The sequence below is a fragment of the Aotus nancymaae genome, unplaced genomic scaffold, assembly GCF_030222135.1.
Source record: "Aotus nancymaae isolate 86718 unplaced genomic scaffold, 86718_ANA_hifiasm-v0.15.2.pri h1tg000041l, whole genome shotgun sequence".
NCBI classification, from domain to species: Eukaryota; Metazoa; Chordata; class Mammalia; order Primates; family Aotidae; genus Aotus; species Aotus nancymaae.
The window spans coordinates 9,449,838-9,467,700 of NW_026988455.1; the positions used below are offsets into that span (position 1 = coordinate 9,449,838).

At 41.8% G+C, this 17,863-nt stretch overlaps 1 protein-coding gene across 8 annotated transcripts in view; it reads right to left on the bottom strand.

The window, feature by feature from the left end:
- Positions 1 to 17,863, bottom strand: part of DPP8 (dipeptidyl peptidase 8) — a 74,886-nt gene that overhangs the window by 10,502 nt on the left and 46,521 nt on the right. For 2 of the 8 annotated variants that reach the window (XM_012454492.3, XM_012454491.3), the window contains exons 13-17: positions 16,648 to 16,800; positions 16,249 to 16,384; positions 13,126 to 13,271; positions 3,993 to 4,139; positions 2,033 to 2,185 (exon numbers count right to left, since the gene is read on the bottom strand). In XM_012454492.3, the coding sequence (XP_012309915.1) occupies positions 2,033 to 2,185; positions 3,993 to 4,139; positions 13,126 to 13,271; positions 16,249 to 16,384; positions 16,648 to 16,800 (735 nt within the window). Of the gene's footprint in view, positions 1 to 2,032; positions 2,186 to 3,409; positions 3,598 to 3,992; positions 4,140 to 13,125; positions 13,272 to 16,248; positions 16,385 to 16,647; positions 16,801 to 17,863 lie in introns of all 8 variants that reach the window. The other 6 variants (XM_012454496.3, XM_012454495.3, XR_002478796.2 and 3 more) reach the window with 5 other exon arrangements.

Below are 17,863 nucleotides of genomic sequence, written 5' to 3' on the forward strand. Positions count from 1 at the left end.
TGGGCAGCAGGACGAGACTCCATCTCAATAAATAAATAAAATATAATATAATATAATAAAAAATAAATAAAAATTTAAAAATTACTTTTCCCCGTAAAGTAAAATTGTTACTGAAATTTTAAAAAAGAAACGCTACTCATAATTCCTACTCTCAATAATCGTTATCATCCTTATGTACTTTCTTCTAGTATATTTTTCTAAGAGTTTGTTAATAGAATTGTAAGCATTTTTTTTTTTTTTTGAGACGGAGTTTCGCTCTTGTTACCCAGGCTGGAGTGCAATGGCGCGATCTCGGCTCACCGCAACCTCCGCCTCCTGCCGGAGGTTCAGGCAATTCTCCTGCCTCAGCCTCCTGAGTAGCCGGGATTACAGGCATGTGCCACCGTGCCCAGCTAATTTTTTGTACTTTTAGTAGAGACGGGGTTTCACCATGTTGACCAGGATGGTCTCGATCTCTTGACCTCGTGATCTACCCGCCTCGGCCTCCCAAAGTGCTGGGATTACAGGCGTGAGCCACTGTGCCTGGCGAATTGTAAGCATTTATACATTTTTTTTTTTTTTTGAGATGGAATCTTGCTCTGTCACCAGGCTGGAGTGCAGTGGCACGATCTTGGCTCACTGCAGCCTCCACTCCCCAGGTTCAAGCGATTCTCCTGCCTTAGCCTCCCGAGTAGCTGGCACTACAGGCACATGCCACTACGCCCAGCTAATTTTTGTATTTTTAGTAGAGACGAGGTTTCACCACGTTGGCCAGAATAGTCTCGATCTCTTGACCTCGTGATCCACCCACCTCCGCCTCTCAAAGTGCTGGGATAACAGATGTGCACCACTGCGCCCGGCCGCATTTATACATTTAATAATTCATTCATTTAACACATTTATTGAGGGCCTACTATATGCCCAGCATTGTGCCTGACTGCTGAGGATACAGTGGTGTACAGGGCAAACAGATCCCTGCCCTCACAGCTTGCAGTCCAACAATTAAACAAGTAATTACAATCCAACAGGTATGTCATGTGTGTTTTGCTAATCATAACCATCTCCCATACTTTTTGGCATGTATCTACAAACAGCCAATAACTAACTGGTTATCCAGTTGACGAATGTTTAAAAGAAAAAATATATACACACACGTAAAAATTGAAGGCTAGCACAGTGGCTCATGCCTATAATGCCAGCATTTTGGGAGGCTGAGGTGGGCGGATCACTTGAGGTCAGGAGTTCAAAACCAGCCTAGCCAACATGGTGAAAACCCACCTCTACTAAAGTACAAAAATTAGCTGGAAATCACTTGAACCTAGGAGGTGGAGGCTGCAGTGAGCCAAGATCACACCACTGCACTCCAGCCTGGGTGAAGAGTGAGATTCCAACTCAAAAAAAAGAAAAAAAACTTGATAATTTATATACATTTCACATGGCTCTTAAACATATAAACCCTAACATTCTACAATATTGCCAACTCTGGGACAGGCATAGTGGCTCCTGCCTGTAATCCTAGCACTTTGGGAGGCCAAGGCAGGCGGATCACTTGAGGTCAGGAGTTAAAAATCAGCCTGGCCAATACTGTGAAACCCCATTTCTACTTAAAAAAAAAAAAAAAAGGCCGGGCACAGTGGCTCATGCCTACAATCCTAGCACTTTGGGAGGCCGAGGTGGGTAGATCACCTGAGGTCAGGAGTTCAAGACCAGCCTGGCCATCATGGTGAAACCCCATCTTGAAGAAAGAAAAAAAAAATTAAAAAAGAAAAAAAAAAAAGCCAGGCGTGGTGTCAGGCACTTATAATCCCAGCCACTCAGGAGGCTGAGACATGAGAATCGCTTGAACCTGGGGGGCAGAGGTTGCAGTGAGCCGCTATCACAACACCACACTCCAGCCTGGGCAAAAGAGCAACACTTTGTCTCAAAAAAAAAAAAAAAAAAAAAAAAATTGCCAATGCTGTAAACCTTCAGGAAATAGATATTTTCACATATCCTCAATTTACAGAAAAATCTACCCTTATTGCAAAAATGAGTATAGTAGGAAGTCACATACCCTGAAGATATCTGACCTCTGCATTAATGCCATCAGGGAGAGGTATCCTCCATAGGACCAGCCGTGGATGCCCACACGATCTAAGTCAATGAAATCATATCGAGAAGCTAGATATTGGAGTCCTTCCACCTGATCATCAATTTCTATTTGACCCTGTCAAAAAAGGGAGAGCATTTCACTGATTCTGATGAATAAAAGTCTCATAAGAGTGCTTTTAGAGATAAATGTTGTTATAAAAAATACCCGTGGGTTTTATGATTTTAATTTTTATTTATTTATTTTTTGAGATAGAGTCTCACTCTGTCACCCAGGCTGGAGTGCACTGGCACAATCTCAGCTCACTGCAACCTCCGCCTCCTGGGTTCAAGCAATTCTCCTGCCTCAGCCTCCCAAGTAGCTGGGATTACAGGCATGTGCCACCATGCCCAGCTTTTTGTATTTTTAGTAGAGACAGAGTTTCACTATGGCCAGGCTGGTCTTGAACTCCTGACCTAAAGTGATCCGCCCGCCTCAGCCTCCCAAAGTGCTGGGATTACAGGCATGAGCCACCACACCCGGCCCTGTAGGATTTTTAGAGTTTATTACCAACTGAGGTTCTATTGCTGCCCACCTCAAAATTTTTAAAAATCTATTTGGAGATAGGAGCCTATAGCTTCTGTTGCTAGCTTGTCCTAGAGTTTAGTTACCATTTAGTCATAAAGCTCCTTCCTACTGCTACTCAAACTGTCCCTTGCTATTTGGGTATTTCCCATTTCCATTTGTTCTGTTGTCTGCTAAGAGGTCAGCATCTTCCTTGTAACAAGCCTTCCTATATCCAAAGACAAAAATTAGCCCCTTAAGTGATTAATTTTACTTCTTTTTATTTTTTTTTGGAGACAGGGTCTCACTGCGCTGTCCAGATTGGAGTGCAGTAATGTGATCACAGCTCACTGTAGCCCAACCTCCTGGGCTCAAGTGATCCTCCTCCCACTTCAGCCTCCCAAGTGGCCGGGACCACATGTGTGCATCACCATGCCCAGCTAATTTTTTAACTTATTTGTAGAGGTGGGGTCTTGTTATGTTGCTCAGGCTGGTCTTGAACTCCTGGGCTCAAGTGATCTTCCTGCCTTGGTCTCCCAAAGTGCTGGGATTACAGGCGTCAGCCATGGCACCTGGCCTACTTCTCCTTTTTAATTTTGAGAGCAGTAAAGCAGAAGAAATTGCTCTTGAGGCTCTATCTTCCTATTTCCCTATCATACTACCTCTAGGTACTGAACATACTACTACTTTAAAGTCCTAAGTCCTACCACCACCACCTTGTCCATATTACTAGGCCTGCCAGTGCACACAATCTCACTTCACTGAGCCAAAAACAAAAATAAAAACAAAAAAACTTACATGAGAATACAACATAAGGTCAAAGAACTGGCTGTGGGAGAAAATCCCCATGTCTTACTCAGCATGTCCAATAACACTGGCAAACACAGTAACTGCCTTACTGTGCAAAAGGAACATCGGATTCTCATCATTTCCCAAAGCAGCAGAAAGGACATGGGGCATCTCTAAAAGGTAGCATTTAAAGCTTCCTGTAGAGAGAAAGAGGCTTGTCACAAGGAAGGCACTAACCAGTTGGATCCCTCTTCACAGAGGACAGAACAAATCTCAATTATTCCTCAACAGTGTACAGGATGCTGAAAGGTAAATGGTACTAACTTCTACCCAAGTGGACATACAAAATAAGAGAGGGTATTTCTATGTACAAGTGGCTCTATCTCAATTCCCCAGAGTTACATATAAACATGAGCTAGCCTAGTGTACATCAAGTTGCATCTTCTCTCCCACCCCTAAACTCTAACACATACACACTCTCACTCACTCATTCATAGCCCCTTCCCCAACTCTCTTTCCAGGGTTTCACACCAAACAATGTACTAGAAAATGTAAATGTCTGTAAAAGAAAAGTGTTTTTATGCTCACACACCATTTTATATTTAAAGGCGCCTTCAAATTTAAGCCCTCGGTGGCAGGATCCCCTGTTGTCTATCACTACAACCACATAACCTAGAGAGGCTAGGGTATTCAAGCGAAAATACTTGACTCCTTTAAACCGATTATTCACCAACTGCACCTGAGGAAGAAACACAACTTCAGTGAAATTTATCACATGGAAGTATGTAAAAACACAAGAGCAGCAGGGCATTGCAAAAAATAAAAAGCTGAATTTCACTATTATTTTACCTTTAAAATGTAATTTTTTTTTTTTTTTTTGAGATGGAGTTTCGCTCTTGTTACCCAGGCTGGAGTGCAATGGCACGATCTCGGCTCACCGCAACCTCTGCCTCCTGGGTTCAAGCAATTCTCCTGCCTCAGTCTCCCGAAAAGCTGGGACTACAAGCGTGCGCCACCATACCCCGCTAATTTTTGTATTTTTTTAGTAGAGACGGGGTTTCACCATGTTGACCAGGATGGTCTCGATCTCTTGACCTCGTGATCCACCCGCCTCGGCCTCCCAAAGTGCAGGGATTTTATAGGCGTGAGCCACCGTGCCCGGCCAAAATGTAATTTTTTAAGTCATTTATTTTTAAATTAACTTAAGTCTTTACACGTTCATGTTGCTTCTTGCTTAACTTGACACTCAAGTTCAGGGCAATTACTGAACAATTGTGGGCTTTAAAATTCTAATTTAGGGGCCGGGCATGGTGTCTCATGCCTGTAATCCCAGCACTTTGGGAGGCCTAGGCGGCGAATCACCTGAGGTTGGGAGTTTGAGACCAATCTGACCAACATGGAGAAACCCCATCTCTACTAAAAATACAAAATTAGCCGGGCATGGTGGCAGGCACCTGTAATCCCAGCTGCTCAGGAGGCTGAGGCAGGAGAATCGCTTGAACCCGGGAGGCAGAGGTTGCGGTGAGCCAAGATCGCACCATTGCACTCCAGCCTGAACAACAAGAGTGAAACTCCGTCTCAAAAAAAAAAAAAATTCTAACTTAGGGCCGGGCACAGTGGCTCATGACTATAATCCCAGCACTTTGGGAGGCCAAGGTGGGTGGATCACCTGAGGTCAGGAGTTCAAGATGAGCCTGACCAACATGGTGAAACCCCACCTCTACTAAAAATACAAAATTAGCTGGGTGTGGTGGTACATGCCTGTAATCCCAGCTACTTGAGAGGCTGAGGCCGGAGAACTGCCTGAACCCAGGAGGTGGAGGTTGCAGTGAGCCAAGATCACACTATTGCATTCCAGCCTGGGCAACAAAAGCAAAACTCCATCTCAAAAAAAAAAAAAAAAAAGTAAAATAAAAAATAAAATTCTTAGATATTAATTACATATAAGTAAATCAACCCACCCCATATAAAAAGTTACTAAACTGATTACTCCCACCCTAAAGAACTGTTATTCAAATGACAGTTACAAGGACAAATAAGAAAACCTTTCCTCCCCACTTCTGGAGTTGTCTCTGACCAGTAGTGGGAAACAGTATTTTAATGGAATACTCTAACTAGTCCAGACAAAATCAGTGTAAAGGTAGGATAATTTTTAAATAAGTTTTTTTTTTTTAAGACAGGGTCTCACTCTGTCATTGGGGCTGGAATGCAGTGGCACAATCATGGCTTACTACAGCCTTGACCTCCTGGGCTCAAGCAATCCTGCCTTGGCCTCCCGAGGAACTGGGACTACAGGCGCTTGCCTCCATGCCTGGATAATTTTTAAAATTTTTTCTCTAGAGACAGGGTCTCACTGTGTTGCCCAGGTTTGTCTTGAACTCCTGGGCTCAAGTGATCCTCCCACCTCAGCTTCCCAAAGTGTTGAGATTAGAGGCATGAGCCACTGTGTCCAGCCTGAAATCACTTTATCACCCTACAGACTATAGTTCAGAATGACTGAACTTTAACTACAATGATAAGTTAAATTCATTTTAGTGTTTTACAGTACCTAGTGAAAAGAGGACTAGAATTAGCAAACAGAAAGTTACAGAAATTCAAGGTTTGGTGGACATTAAGATATTAAACAAAAAGAGGTTCTAATAAAAATGAGAAAGATGTTTTCTCAGCTAAAACCAATGGGAAAAACAGGTCAGCCAAGAGTTGAATAAGAATTAACACCATCTCCAGCCAATAAATATCTAATAAACACTTACTAGGCTAGATTGTATGAGGAGGAGGAGAGAGTGTCTTCCCATTTTGCACTTTTGGATGTTTAATACTACTGCAACAACTACCAAACTTAGTCTTCCTACTTCTGTTCTTGCCCTCCTTTTTTTTTTTTTTTTTTGAGACGGAGTCTCGCTCTGTCGTCCAGGCTGGACTGCAGTGGCGCATTCTCAGCTCATTGCAACCTTCGACTCCCTGGTTCAAGTGATTCTCCTGCCTCAACCTCCCAAGTAGCTGGGATTACAGGCACACATCACCACACCCAACTAATTTTTTCTGTATTTTAGTAGAGACGGGGTTTCACCATGTTGGCCAGGATGGTCCTGATTTCCTGACCTCATGATCTGCCCGCCTTGATCTCCCAAAGTGCTGGGATTACAGGAGTAAGTCACTGCACCTGGCTTGTTCTTGCCCTCTTAAGGTCTGTTTGTTCATGCAGTAACAGAGTGATGCTTTTAAAATGTACATCATTTGGTTCAATTCATTCACTTCAGAGAACAACAACAAAAAAAATGTACATCAGACATGACTGCTGCTTGGCTTCCTCCATTGGCTACCATTACCCTTCAGAATAAGTTTACATGGCCCTTTAGATCTTTGGATACCTCTGACCTCATCTCATACCATTTCCCTCCGTATGCACTGCATTCTAACCAAGTTGGTTCTAGCCCCAGGACCTTGACATTTATTGTTCTCTGTGTCTGGAATGCTTTTCTCTCATATCTTTTGCATAGCCATTACTTCTCAATGTTTGTACCCTCAGGAGAGGTCTTGCCACCCCCTTTCCCAGCAAATCTTCATAGCACTTCCATTATAAAAAGTCATACTTTTAGGTCAGCTATGGTGACTCACACCTGTAATCCCAGAAATTTGGAAGGCTGAGGCAGGTGGATCACCTGAGGTCAGGAGTTGGAGGCCAGCCTGCTCAACATAGCGAAACCCTGTCTCTACTAAAAATACAAAAAATTAGCTGGGCATGGTGAGGCGTGTCTGTAGTCCCAGCCACTTGGGGAGGCAGAGACATGTGAATCACTTCAATCCAGGAGGCAGAGGTTGCAGTGAGCCAAGATCACACTACTGCACTGTAGCCTGGGCAACAGAGTGAGACTCTGTCTCAAAAACAAACAAACAAAAAGTCATACTTTTTTTTTAAAAGATGGGGTCTCCCAGGCTGGAGTGTAGTGGCACAAGCATAGCTCACTGCTGCCTCAAATTCCTGGGCACAAGTGATCCTCCTACCTCAGCTTTCGAGTAGCTAGGACTACAGGTGTACACCACCATGCCTAGCTTTTAATTTTTTTTTTTTTTTTTTGTAGAGATGGGGTCCCACCATCATATCTTTTTATGTTTGCTCATTATTTTTCATTTATGGTCCATAAAATGGAACATTAGTCTGACATGCTCACTGTGCATCCTCACTGCCTAGAATAGTACCTAGCACATCATAGGAACTTAATACCTATTTGCCAAATGAATGAATGAAAAAGAAAAATGGGAGAATCATGTTTTTTACATTTCTACCTTGGGAAGAGGGCATCTGGTGAGTAAAGGCACTTTTATTTATTTATTTACTTAAGAGATGGTGTCTTACTCTGTACCACAGGCTGGAGTGCAGTGGTACAATCATAGTTCACTACGGCCTCGAACTGGGCTCAAGTGATCCTTGCACCTCAGCCTCTGAATAGCTGGGATTACATATGTGTGCCACAGCATTTGGCTAAATTTGTTTTTTTTTTTTTTTTTTTTTTGAGACGGAGTTTCGCTCGTTACCCAGGCTGGAGTGCAATGGCGCGATCTCGGCTCACCGCAACCTCCGCCTCCTGGGTTCAGGTAATTCTCCTGCCTCAGCCTCCTGAGTAGCTGGGATTACAGGCACGTGCCACCATGCCCAGCTAATTTTTTTGTCTTTTTAGTAGAGACGGGGTTTCACCATGTTGACCGGGATGGTCTCGATCTCTTGACCTCGTGATCCACCCGCCTCGGCCTCCCAAAGTGCTGGGATTACAGGCGTGAGCCACCGCGCCCGGCGGCTAAATTTGTTTTTAAAGGGAGAGTGCTGAAAGAAGAACTACTAGGCAGAGAAGAACACAAATACAAACATTTAAAGAAAACCACCTCACTTCTTTGTTTGCTACCATGTATACAAGATGGTCTCAATTGCTTGATATGAACACTTAAATATAATGCCTTTTGGCACTAAGAATCCAAAAGTCTCCTTCAGTATCAATTCTTGAACCTGTGTCCTGTTAACATCTAGCCTGATCTCTTTGCATTTTTATTTGCAGAACAGTGTCTGGCACATTCTAGGAAATATCATAAGTATTTGTTAAATAAATTTTTTTTTTTTTTTGAGATGTAGTCTTGCTCTGTCACCCAGGCTGGAGTATAGTGGCATGATCTCAGCTCACTGCAACCTCTGCCTCCAGAGTTCAAGTGATTCTCATGCCTCAGCCTCCCGAGTAGCTGGGGTTATAGGTGTGCACCACGATGCCCAGCTAATTTTTGTAATTTTAGTAGGGACGGGGCTTCACCATGTTAGCCAGGCTGGTCTCAAACTCCTGACCTCAAGTGATCCACCCATCTCAGCCTTCCAAAGTGCTAGGGTTATAGGCATGAGCCACCTCGCCCAGCCTTGTTAGATACTAACTTTTAAAAACATAGCTGTTAATAATGGAGAGTTTAAAGTACTGATCCTTGATACCTTTAGTGGGAAATATCTGTTGCTTTTCTTGTGTTTCACTCTTTTCTGACCTATAGAAACTGCTGTGTTCAGTGACAAACTAATTCACTTTATATTATGAATTGTGACACTCTTGCTGTCTCAACAGATTTCCATTTAGACGTGAATACACACCAAGAAAGAACAGTTTGGACCCCGTGAACATCACACTCTTACAAGATTTAAACAAATTTCACAATGATATTGTGTGCTATTAAAAAGACCTGGTCCTACATTAAGGAGTCTCTTCATAATTAACCTGAAAGAAGTCATCAAGCAATAAGATGAATGATCTTCCAAGAGATTGAAGGGACAGAGGCACTATATCATGTAAAGCCCCATGGGAAAATCTCCCTGAAAACTCAACATCAGATTCTCTTTTTTTAACCTTTAAAAAAAAAAAGATTCAAGTCTTGCTATGTTGCCCAGGCTGTTCTCAAACTCCTAAGTTCAAGTAATTCTCCCATCTAGACCTTCCAAAGTGCTGGGATTATAAGCATGAGCCACCATACCCACTCAGATCCTTCTGTTTTTTCTTTTTTGACACAGGGTTTCACTCTCTTGTCCAGGCTGGAGTGCAGTGGTGTGATCACAGCTCACAGTAGCTTCAAACTCCCTGGCTCAAGCAATTCTCCTATCTCAGCCTCCCAAGTAGCTGGGACGGACCACAGGTCCCCACCACCACGCCCAGCTAATTTTTTTATTTTTTGTAGAGATGGGGTCTCCCTATGTTGCCATGCTGGTCTTGAACTCCTGGGCTAAAGTGATCCTTCCGTTTCAGCCTCCCAAAGTGCTTGGGATTATAGGCATGAGCCAATGCACCCAGCCCAGATTCTTCTATGGCCTCACCAAATTTGGATTTTTCCAAAGAACATTTTGAGAAAGAACGAAAGAAAGAAATCATCCTAAGTCACCTATAGCTTTTTTTTTTTTTTTTTTTTTTTTTGAGATGGAGTCTGGCTGTGTTGCCCAGGCTAGAGTACAGCAGTGCAATCTCAGCTCACCGCAACCTCTGTCACCCAAGTTCAAGTGATTCTCCTGCCTCAGCCTCTGGAGTAGCTGGAATTACAGGCAGGCACCACCACGCCCAGCTAATTTTTGTAGAGACAGGGTTTCACCATGTTGTCCAGGCTGGTCTCGAACTCCTGACCCTGTGATCTGCCTGCCCTGGCCTCCCAAAGTGGTGGGATTACAGGCGTGAGATCTATAGTTTTTCAAAAACCACACAGTGAAATTCACTCATAGCCTTTCAAATATGATTGTTCTGTAAGTGCAAAAAGTATAGCTGCATTCATAAAGTATTCTAAACAATTAATTCTGTTTTGGACGGGCACAGTGATTCATGCCTATAATCCCAGCACTTTGAGAGGCAGAGCTGGGTGGATCACCTGAGGTCAGGAGTTCAAGACCATCCTGGTCAACATGATGAAACCCCATCTCTACTAAAAATATAAAAATTAGTCGGGTGTGGTGGTGCACAACTGTAGTCCCATATTCAGGAGGCTGAGGCAGGAGAACTGCTTGAACCTGGGAGGTGGAGGTGGCAGTCAGCCAAGATCACATCACTGCACTCCAGCCTGGGCAAAAGTGAGACTGTCTCAAAAAAAGAAAAAAAAAGAAAAAGAAAAGAAAATTTGTTTTAATTGAATTGGTTAAGATTTTTTAAATTATGGTAAAATATACATAAAATTTACCATTTCAACCACTTTAAGCATACAATTCAGTGACACTAAATATATTCATACTATTGTGTAATCATCACCATTATCCATTTCCAGAACTTTTTCATCACCCGAACAGAAATTCTGTACCCATTAATAACTCCCGGCCGGGTGCGGTGGCTCACACCTGTAATCCCGCAACTCTGGGAGGCTGAGGCAGGTGGATCACCCGAAGCCAGGAGTTCAAGACCAGCCTGGCCAACCTGGTGAAACTCCATCTCTACTAAAAATTTTAAAAATCAGGCGATTCGCTCACCTCAACCTCCTAAAGTGCTGGGATTACAGGCTTGGTGGTGCATGCCTGTGATTCCAGCTACTCGGGAGGCCCTCAGCCTTGCTAGAACCCAGAATTGCTGGAACCCAGGAGGTGGAGGTTACAATGAGCTGAGATCATGCCACTGCACTATAGCCTGAATGACAGAGCGAGACTCTATCTCAAAAACAAATAACAAACACTCAAACACTCCCCATCCTTCTTCCATTCAACTGACAACTTTTATTCTACTTTCCATCCCTATGAATTTGCCTATTATAGGTACCTCATACAAGTGGAATAATATTTGTCCTTTTGTGTACAGCGTAATTATTTCACTTAGCATAATGTCCTCAAGGTTCATCAGTGTTATAGTATGTGTCGGACTTTCCTTTTTAAGGACAGACCACATTGTGTTTATCCAGTTATCTGCTGATGGACACTTGGGTGGCTTCCACCTTTTGGCTATTGTCAATAATGCTGCTATGGCTATGGCTGTATAAGTATCTGTTCCTGTCCCTATTTTCAATTTTTCTGGGTATATATCCAGAAGTGGAATTTCTGGCTTATATGGTAATTCTATGTTTGACATTTTGAGGAACTTCCATACAGTTTTCCATAGCAGCTATAACATTTTACATTCTCACAGCAATAAACCAGGCAGGGTTCCAACTTGTCTACATCTTGCATAGCACTTAATATTTTCCTCTTTTTGATAACAGCCAATCTAATGGGTGTAAACTGGTATCTCACTGTGGCCTTGACTTGCATTTCCCCAATGATTAGTCATCTTGGGGATCTTTTCATGGGGCTAAGCCTCTATAAACTTAATATTAATTACTAATATAAGGAGTCCTTTAAATCTTTTTTTGAGACAGGGTCTTGCTCTGTCATCCAGGCTGGAGTGCAGTGGCGCAATCCTGGCTCACTGCAACCTCAGTCTCCCAGGTTCAAATGATTCCCCCGCCTCAGCCTCCCGAGTAGCTGGGACTACAGGCATGCACCACCACACCCAGCTATTTTTTTGTATTTTAGTAGAGACGGGGTTTCACCATGTTGGCCAGGATGGTCTCGATCTCCTGACCTTGAGATCTGTCCGCCTCAGCCTTTCAAAGTGCTGGGATTACAGGCGTGAGCCACCATGCCTAGCCATTTTACTCTTATTTTTTTGTACAATTTGGTATGTAGATATGTTTCCAGATACTTAATATCTGGATATAATTATTAATTATAAAGGGTATTACTTAGTCTAAGGATTGCATTATAAAAACACTGTAATTACATTTTAATTTCTTTCAAGGCTCAATGTAGGATATATAATCAAGAATAAACAACTGTAAAATTTAGCAATTAACCAATATACCCATCCAACATATTTTACTCCAACAGTCAAAGCATTTTACTTAATAGTCATTGGCTAATACTTAATCCAGAATAAGGAAAATCAAGGGGTAAACTTCTTACAGTGCTAAATAATAGTGTAGCAGTTGCCTTAAGTAGCTAATAAAAATATTTTAATTTGCTTGAGAGACACAGCTTTAGAATGAAGAGGGAGAATTCACTGGGCTACCAAGGCTTTCTGAAAATATCTGTTAAGGCTCTTTTTATCTACCAAGACATTTAATGATTTCATTTTATTTCCCAAACAAGTTTCTCTACATAGAAAGCAATATATTTACCTACTAACATGAATATCCCAATCCTCACGGAGTTATAGTCCACACTGCAAATTAAGGAACTGACTTAGTGGCCGGGCGCAGTGGCTGAAGCCTGTAATCCCAACACTTTGGGAGGCCGAGGTGGGTGGATCACTTGAGGTCAGGAGTTTGAGACCAGCCTGACTAACATGGTGAAACCCCATCTCTACTAAAAATAAAAATAAAAAATTAGCTGTGCATGGTGGCACATGCCTGTAATCCCAGCTACTTGGGAGGCTGAGGCAGAAGAATCACTTGAACCTGGGAGGCAGAGGTTGCAGTGAGCTGAGATTGCGCCATTGCATTCCAGCTTGGGCAACAAGAGCAAAACTCCATCTCAAAAAAAAAGAAAGAAAAAAAAAAACGGAATTGATTTAGTGATTTATAAATTAGCCATCTAACAAAAACCAGTTTCCTGACCCCCTAAACTGGATAATTAGAATATAAGCCAAAGTCAAAAAGAGTGAATGGCCAACAGTGCTCAAACTGACTAGACATTTAAAAAACAAATAATCTAAAATACATATGCATATGAGTGTATGTATATTTGTATATAAATATGCACCCACCTGAGGACCACCATATATGAACAACACAGTTGGGTATTTCTTTCCAGGCTGTAGATCATGAGGCTTGTACAGCATCCCATACAATGTAAATCCAGTAGTACTTTCAAAAGAGAAAATTTCTGGAGGGGTATAGTCAGGAAGAGGACCTGTGAATAGGTAACATACCAGAGTCTACAAAAGCAGTTCTTATGGGAGTGCTACAATCTGAGAATAAGAAAGAAGATATTAAAAGACCCTACAACACAAACTGACCACCCCTCTTTTAGATGATAAACTAGAAATTAAGTAAGAGTATTAATCTTTAAAAACAAAACTAGGCCAGGCATGGTGGCTCACACCTGCAATCCTAGTACTTTGGGAGGCTGAGGTGGGTGGATTACTTGAGCTCAAGAGTTTGTGACCAGCCTGGGTGACATGGCAAAACCCTGTCTCTACAAAAAAAATACAGAAATTACCCAGGCATGGAGGTGTGCTCCTGTAGTCCCAGCTACTAAGGAGGCTGAGGCAGAAGGACTGATTGAGCCCAGGAGGTTGAGGCTACAGTGAGCTGTGACTGTGCCACTGCACTCCAGCCTGGGCAACAGAATGAGACACTGTCTTGACAACAACAACAGAAATCCACACAAAAAAAACAAACAACAAAACAAACATGACAAATTATTTCAGAAGCAGACAGAGTGTTCTGAATAATCCTTGGAGCCTAGGAAATATCTATGTGCAGAACTATATAAATACTTTATGCCCAATATAATTTATTGATGATTAAATCATATATCTGGTTAGAAACAGGTATATACCTGAATAAAGCTGGGTGGCAGGTGAGGGAAATTTTAAGTCAATTTAATTTGTTCATGGTCGGTGAGGAATAACATTTGCCTCTGATCATTAGAATAGGCCTAACCAGAACTCAGAAAAAAGTCATCATCAGTTTTGGTTCGCCAAAGCTATACAGATCTCTCCTGAGTGTCTGTGTACGGTGGATAATTTACAGTCTAAGCAGAGATCATCACCATATTACAAATTCTGATTCCGCTTATGGACATTAAAACACATTATATTCTTTGGTTTTGTACTAATTTCTTTTTCTTTTCTTTTCTTTTTTTTTTTGAGACAGAGTCTCTCTCTCTTGCCCAGGCTGGAGTATAGTGACTCAATCTCAGCTCACTGAAACCTCTGCCTCCCAGGTTCAAGCGATTCTCCTGCCTCAGCCTCCCAAGTATCTGGGACTACAGGTGCCCACCACCACGTCAAGCTAATTTTTGTACTTTTAGTAGAGGTGGGGTTTCACCACGTTGGCCAAGCTGGTCTCGAACTCCTGACCTCAAATGATCCACCCACCTCGGCCTCCCAAAGTGCTGGGATTACAGACATAAGCCACTACGCCTGGCCTAATTTCATAATCCCTTAGCAGAAATAATTAATTAGTGAAAATACTGGAAAAAAAGATTGGGGATTAAAGTGAATTAGAAGATACATAAAGCCAATCCATTCTTTATGTTTTAGAAATCAAACATTTTAAACAGATAATTCACAGTGTTTCTCTCATTCCAGAGAAAGCAAGTATTTTTTTATTACGATGGCCATTATAAGTGCTTCAAAAGTTTAAGAAAGCTATCAGCTTTTGTTGCTATTGCTTTTGGTGTTTTAGTCATGAAGTCTTTGCCCATGCCTATGTCCTGAATGGTATTTCCTAGGTTTTCTTCTAGGGTTTTTATGATTTTAGGTATTACATTTAAGTCTTTAATCCATCTTGAGTTAATTTTTGTATAAGGTGTAAGGAAGGGATCCAGTTTCAGCTTTCTGCATATGGCTAGCCAGTTTTCCAAAAACCATCATTCTCAGCAAACTAACACAAGAACAGAAAACCAAACACTGCATGTTCTCACTCATAAGTGGGAGTTGAACAATGAGAACACATGGACACAAGGAGGGGAACATCACACATCGGGGCCTGTCTCAGAGCACGGGGCTAGGGGAAGGATAGCATCAAGAGAAATACCTAATGTAGATGACAGGTTGATTGGTGCAGCAAATCACCATGGCACGTGTATACCTATGAAGCAAACCTGTACACGCTGCACATGTACCAGAGAACTTAAAAGAATTAAAAAAAAAAAAAAAAAAAAGCTGAGCGCAGTGGCTCATGCCTGTAATCCCAGCACTTTGGGAGGATGAGGCAGACAGATCACCTGAGACTGAAAGTTCAAGACCAGCTTGACCAACATGGAGGAATCCCATCTCTACTGAAAATACAAAATTAGCCAGGTGTGGTGGCACATGCCTGTAATCCCAGCTACTCAGGAGGCTGAGGCTGGAGAATTGCTTGAACCCGGTAGGCGGAGGTTGCAGTGAGCTGAGATCGGCCCACTGCACTACAGCCTGGGCAAGAAGAGCAAAACTCCATCTCAAACAAACAAACAAACAAATAAATAAAGATATCAGCTGGTTATTCTCCAAAGCAGCAGCTTCCCAGCTCAAAGCATCTTACTAGTTCAGAATACATTATCTAGAAGTTCATTTGTTTACCTGAGAAGTCATCAAAATATGTAAACAAACTGTTTCCTAGGTGATACTTTACTATATTAATCTTATTTTCTTTTTTTTTTTTTTGAGATAAGGTCTTGCTCTGTTACCCAGGCTGCAGTTCAGTGGTGTGATCTTAACTTACTGCAACCTCTGCCTCCTGAGTTCAAGTGATTCTCATGATTCAGTCTCTCAAGTAGCAGGGACAACAGGCATATAGCACTACGCCCGGCTATTTTTGGTATTTTTAGTAGCGACAGGGTTTACCATGTTGGCCAGGCTGATCTCGAACTCTTGACTTTAATCAATCCACCCGCCTTAGTCTCCCAAAGTGTTAGGATTATAGGCGTGAGCCACTGCGCCTGGCCCTAATTTCAAAAAGGCCTTCCAGACTTGCTGCTTCAGCTTGGAGTGAGAAGTAACCCATCTTAGTAGTTAACAGAACAGGAAAAGTGGGATCAATCAGGAGTCCAGCAGCTCAGGGACAGGCAGTGGTAAGAGATGGGAAGACTTGTCCAGGAAATGTGAAAATAAGACACAAGTTTAGTATACTATCATATTAATCCTACTTAATGTCAGGATCGAGAGAAAAAAGAATACCTGCTGAATCCAAAATGGTGGCCCAAAATTCCTTTGTTTTGCAAGTTGGGTCATCTTCAGGACTTGATAGCTTGTAAAGGGACACACAGTGTGGATTCTTCTGGTTACTATACTTACTTATAAAGAAGTCACAATGCTAGAGAAAGGAGAAACAATTATATTTTTCCTCAGGGAGGTAGAAAAGGTTATCTGCTGTTACATCTGCACTAATGCTATAGCAAGAGTATATAAGAGTTAGACTATTTATGTACATGTACAATGTTGAAGTTAAAGCTAAGCTTTTTAAAGCTTTTCCTTAGAGAATTAGGCTTCTGCAGGTTAATTTCACATCATTCAAAAGGAGTATTACATAAGCAGAGTTTTAATTGACACAAAACCCTTTTTAAACAGACTTAATACCTGACTGATGCAGCAAGAATGGGAATAGCCACGGTCAGTCAGCCTTGTCACCTCTCCAGGACTTACATAACTGACCACATACAGGTGATGCTCTAAAGGGGAGTCTTTGGTGCCTTCAAAATATACCAGCTTTCTGACTTCATCAACTTGGATCTGACAAGATAACAACAATAACAAAATCAGTGCTAACATGACCTTGGCAAAGCCAACCACAATTTTATTTAGAATCACTTGAGTCACTCTTGGACTTGTGACTTCTTTTCTTTTCTTTTTTTTTTTTTTTGCTGCTACTATTAATAAACCTGAGTTAATTTTGCTTATTTGTTATTTAAGAGTTGAGCTGCTTATTTATTTAAGGTCTCACCTCTGCTACCCAGGCTCGAATGCAATGATGCAATCATGGCTCACCACAGCCTCAAAATCCTAGGCTGAAGCTATCCTCTCACCCCAGCCTCCTGAGTAGCTACAAGCACACACCACCACGCCCAGCTAAGTGTCTAAATTTTTTTAAAAGCTATGGGGCCTCACTATGTTGCCCAAGCTTGTCTTAAATCCATGGCCTCAAGCAATCCTCCCACCTCAGCCTCCCAAGGTGTTGGGATTACAGACACGAGCCACCATGCCTAGCTGTTTATGACTTACAGCTAAGAATAGGTCCTGCCCTGAAGGAAAAAGGACACCTGAGATACACACCGTATAGTTTCCCATCTGGTCAGAATGTGTGTTTTTCTTAAAATACAAGAATTATTTCCTTAAAATAACAACTCTACAGGGGGAAAAAAAACTATGCTATATTGCAGCTTAGGTCAATCATTCATACATACTTGAAAGTCTAATTTTATTATCTTATATATTTATTAGTGTTATCTTAGGCAGTAGTTTTTTGGTCTTTTGTATAAATTTCCAAAGGTGTTTTATCTATTGGGTTGTAGAATAACTGAACTAAATCACAGTTTCAATACTGGTATCGTTTATAAATAAACATGGATAAAATCTTTTAAGTCTTCATTCAGAACCTGAAAAAACTGCAAGTAAACTCATAGCTGAGTTCACTTAATATTTTTCCCAAATTACAGTAAGATTTCAAATAAATGGCTTTCTTTCATTGTTCCTATAAATCTTCTACCAGCCAACTCAAAAAATGTTTAAGAAAATTTTTGGCCAGACGTGGTGTCTCACACCTGTAATCCCAGCACTTTGGGAGGCCAAAGTGAGA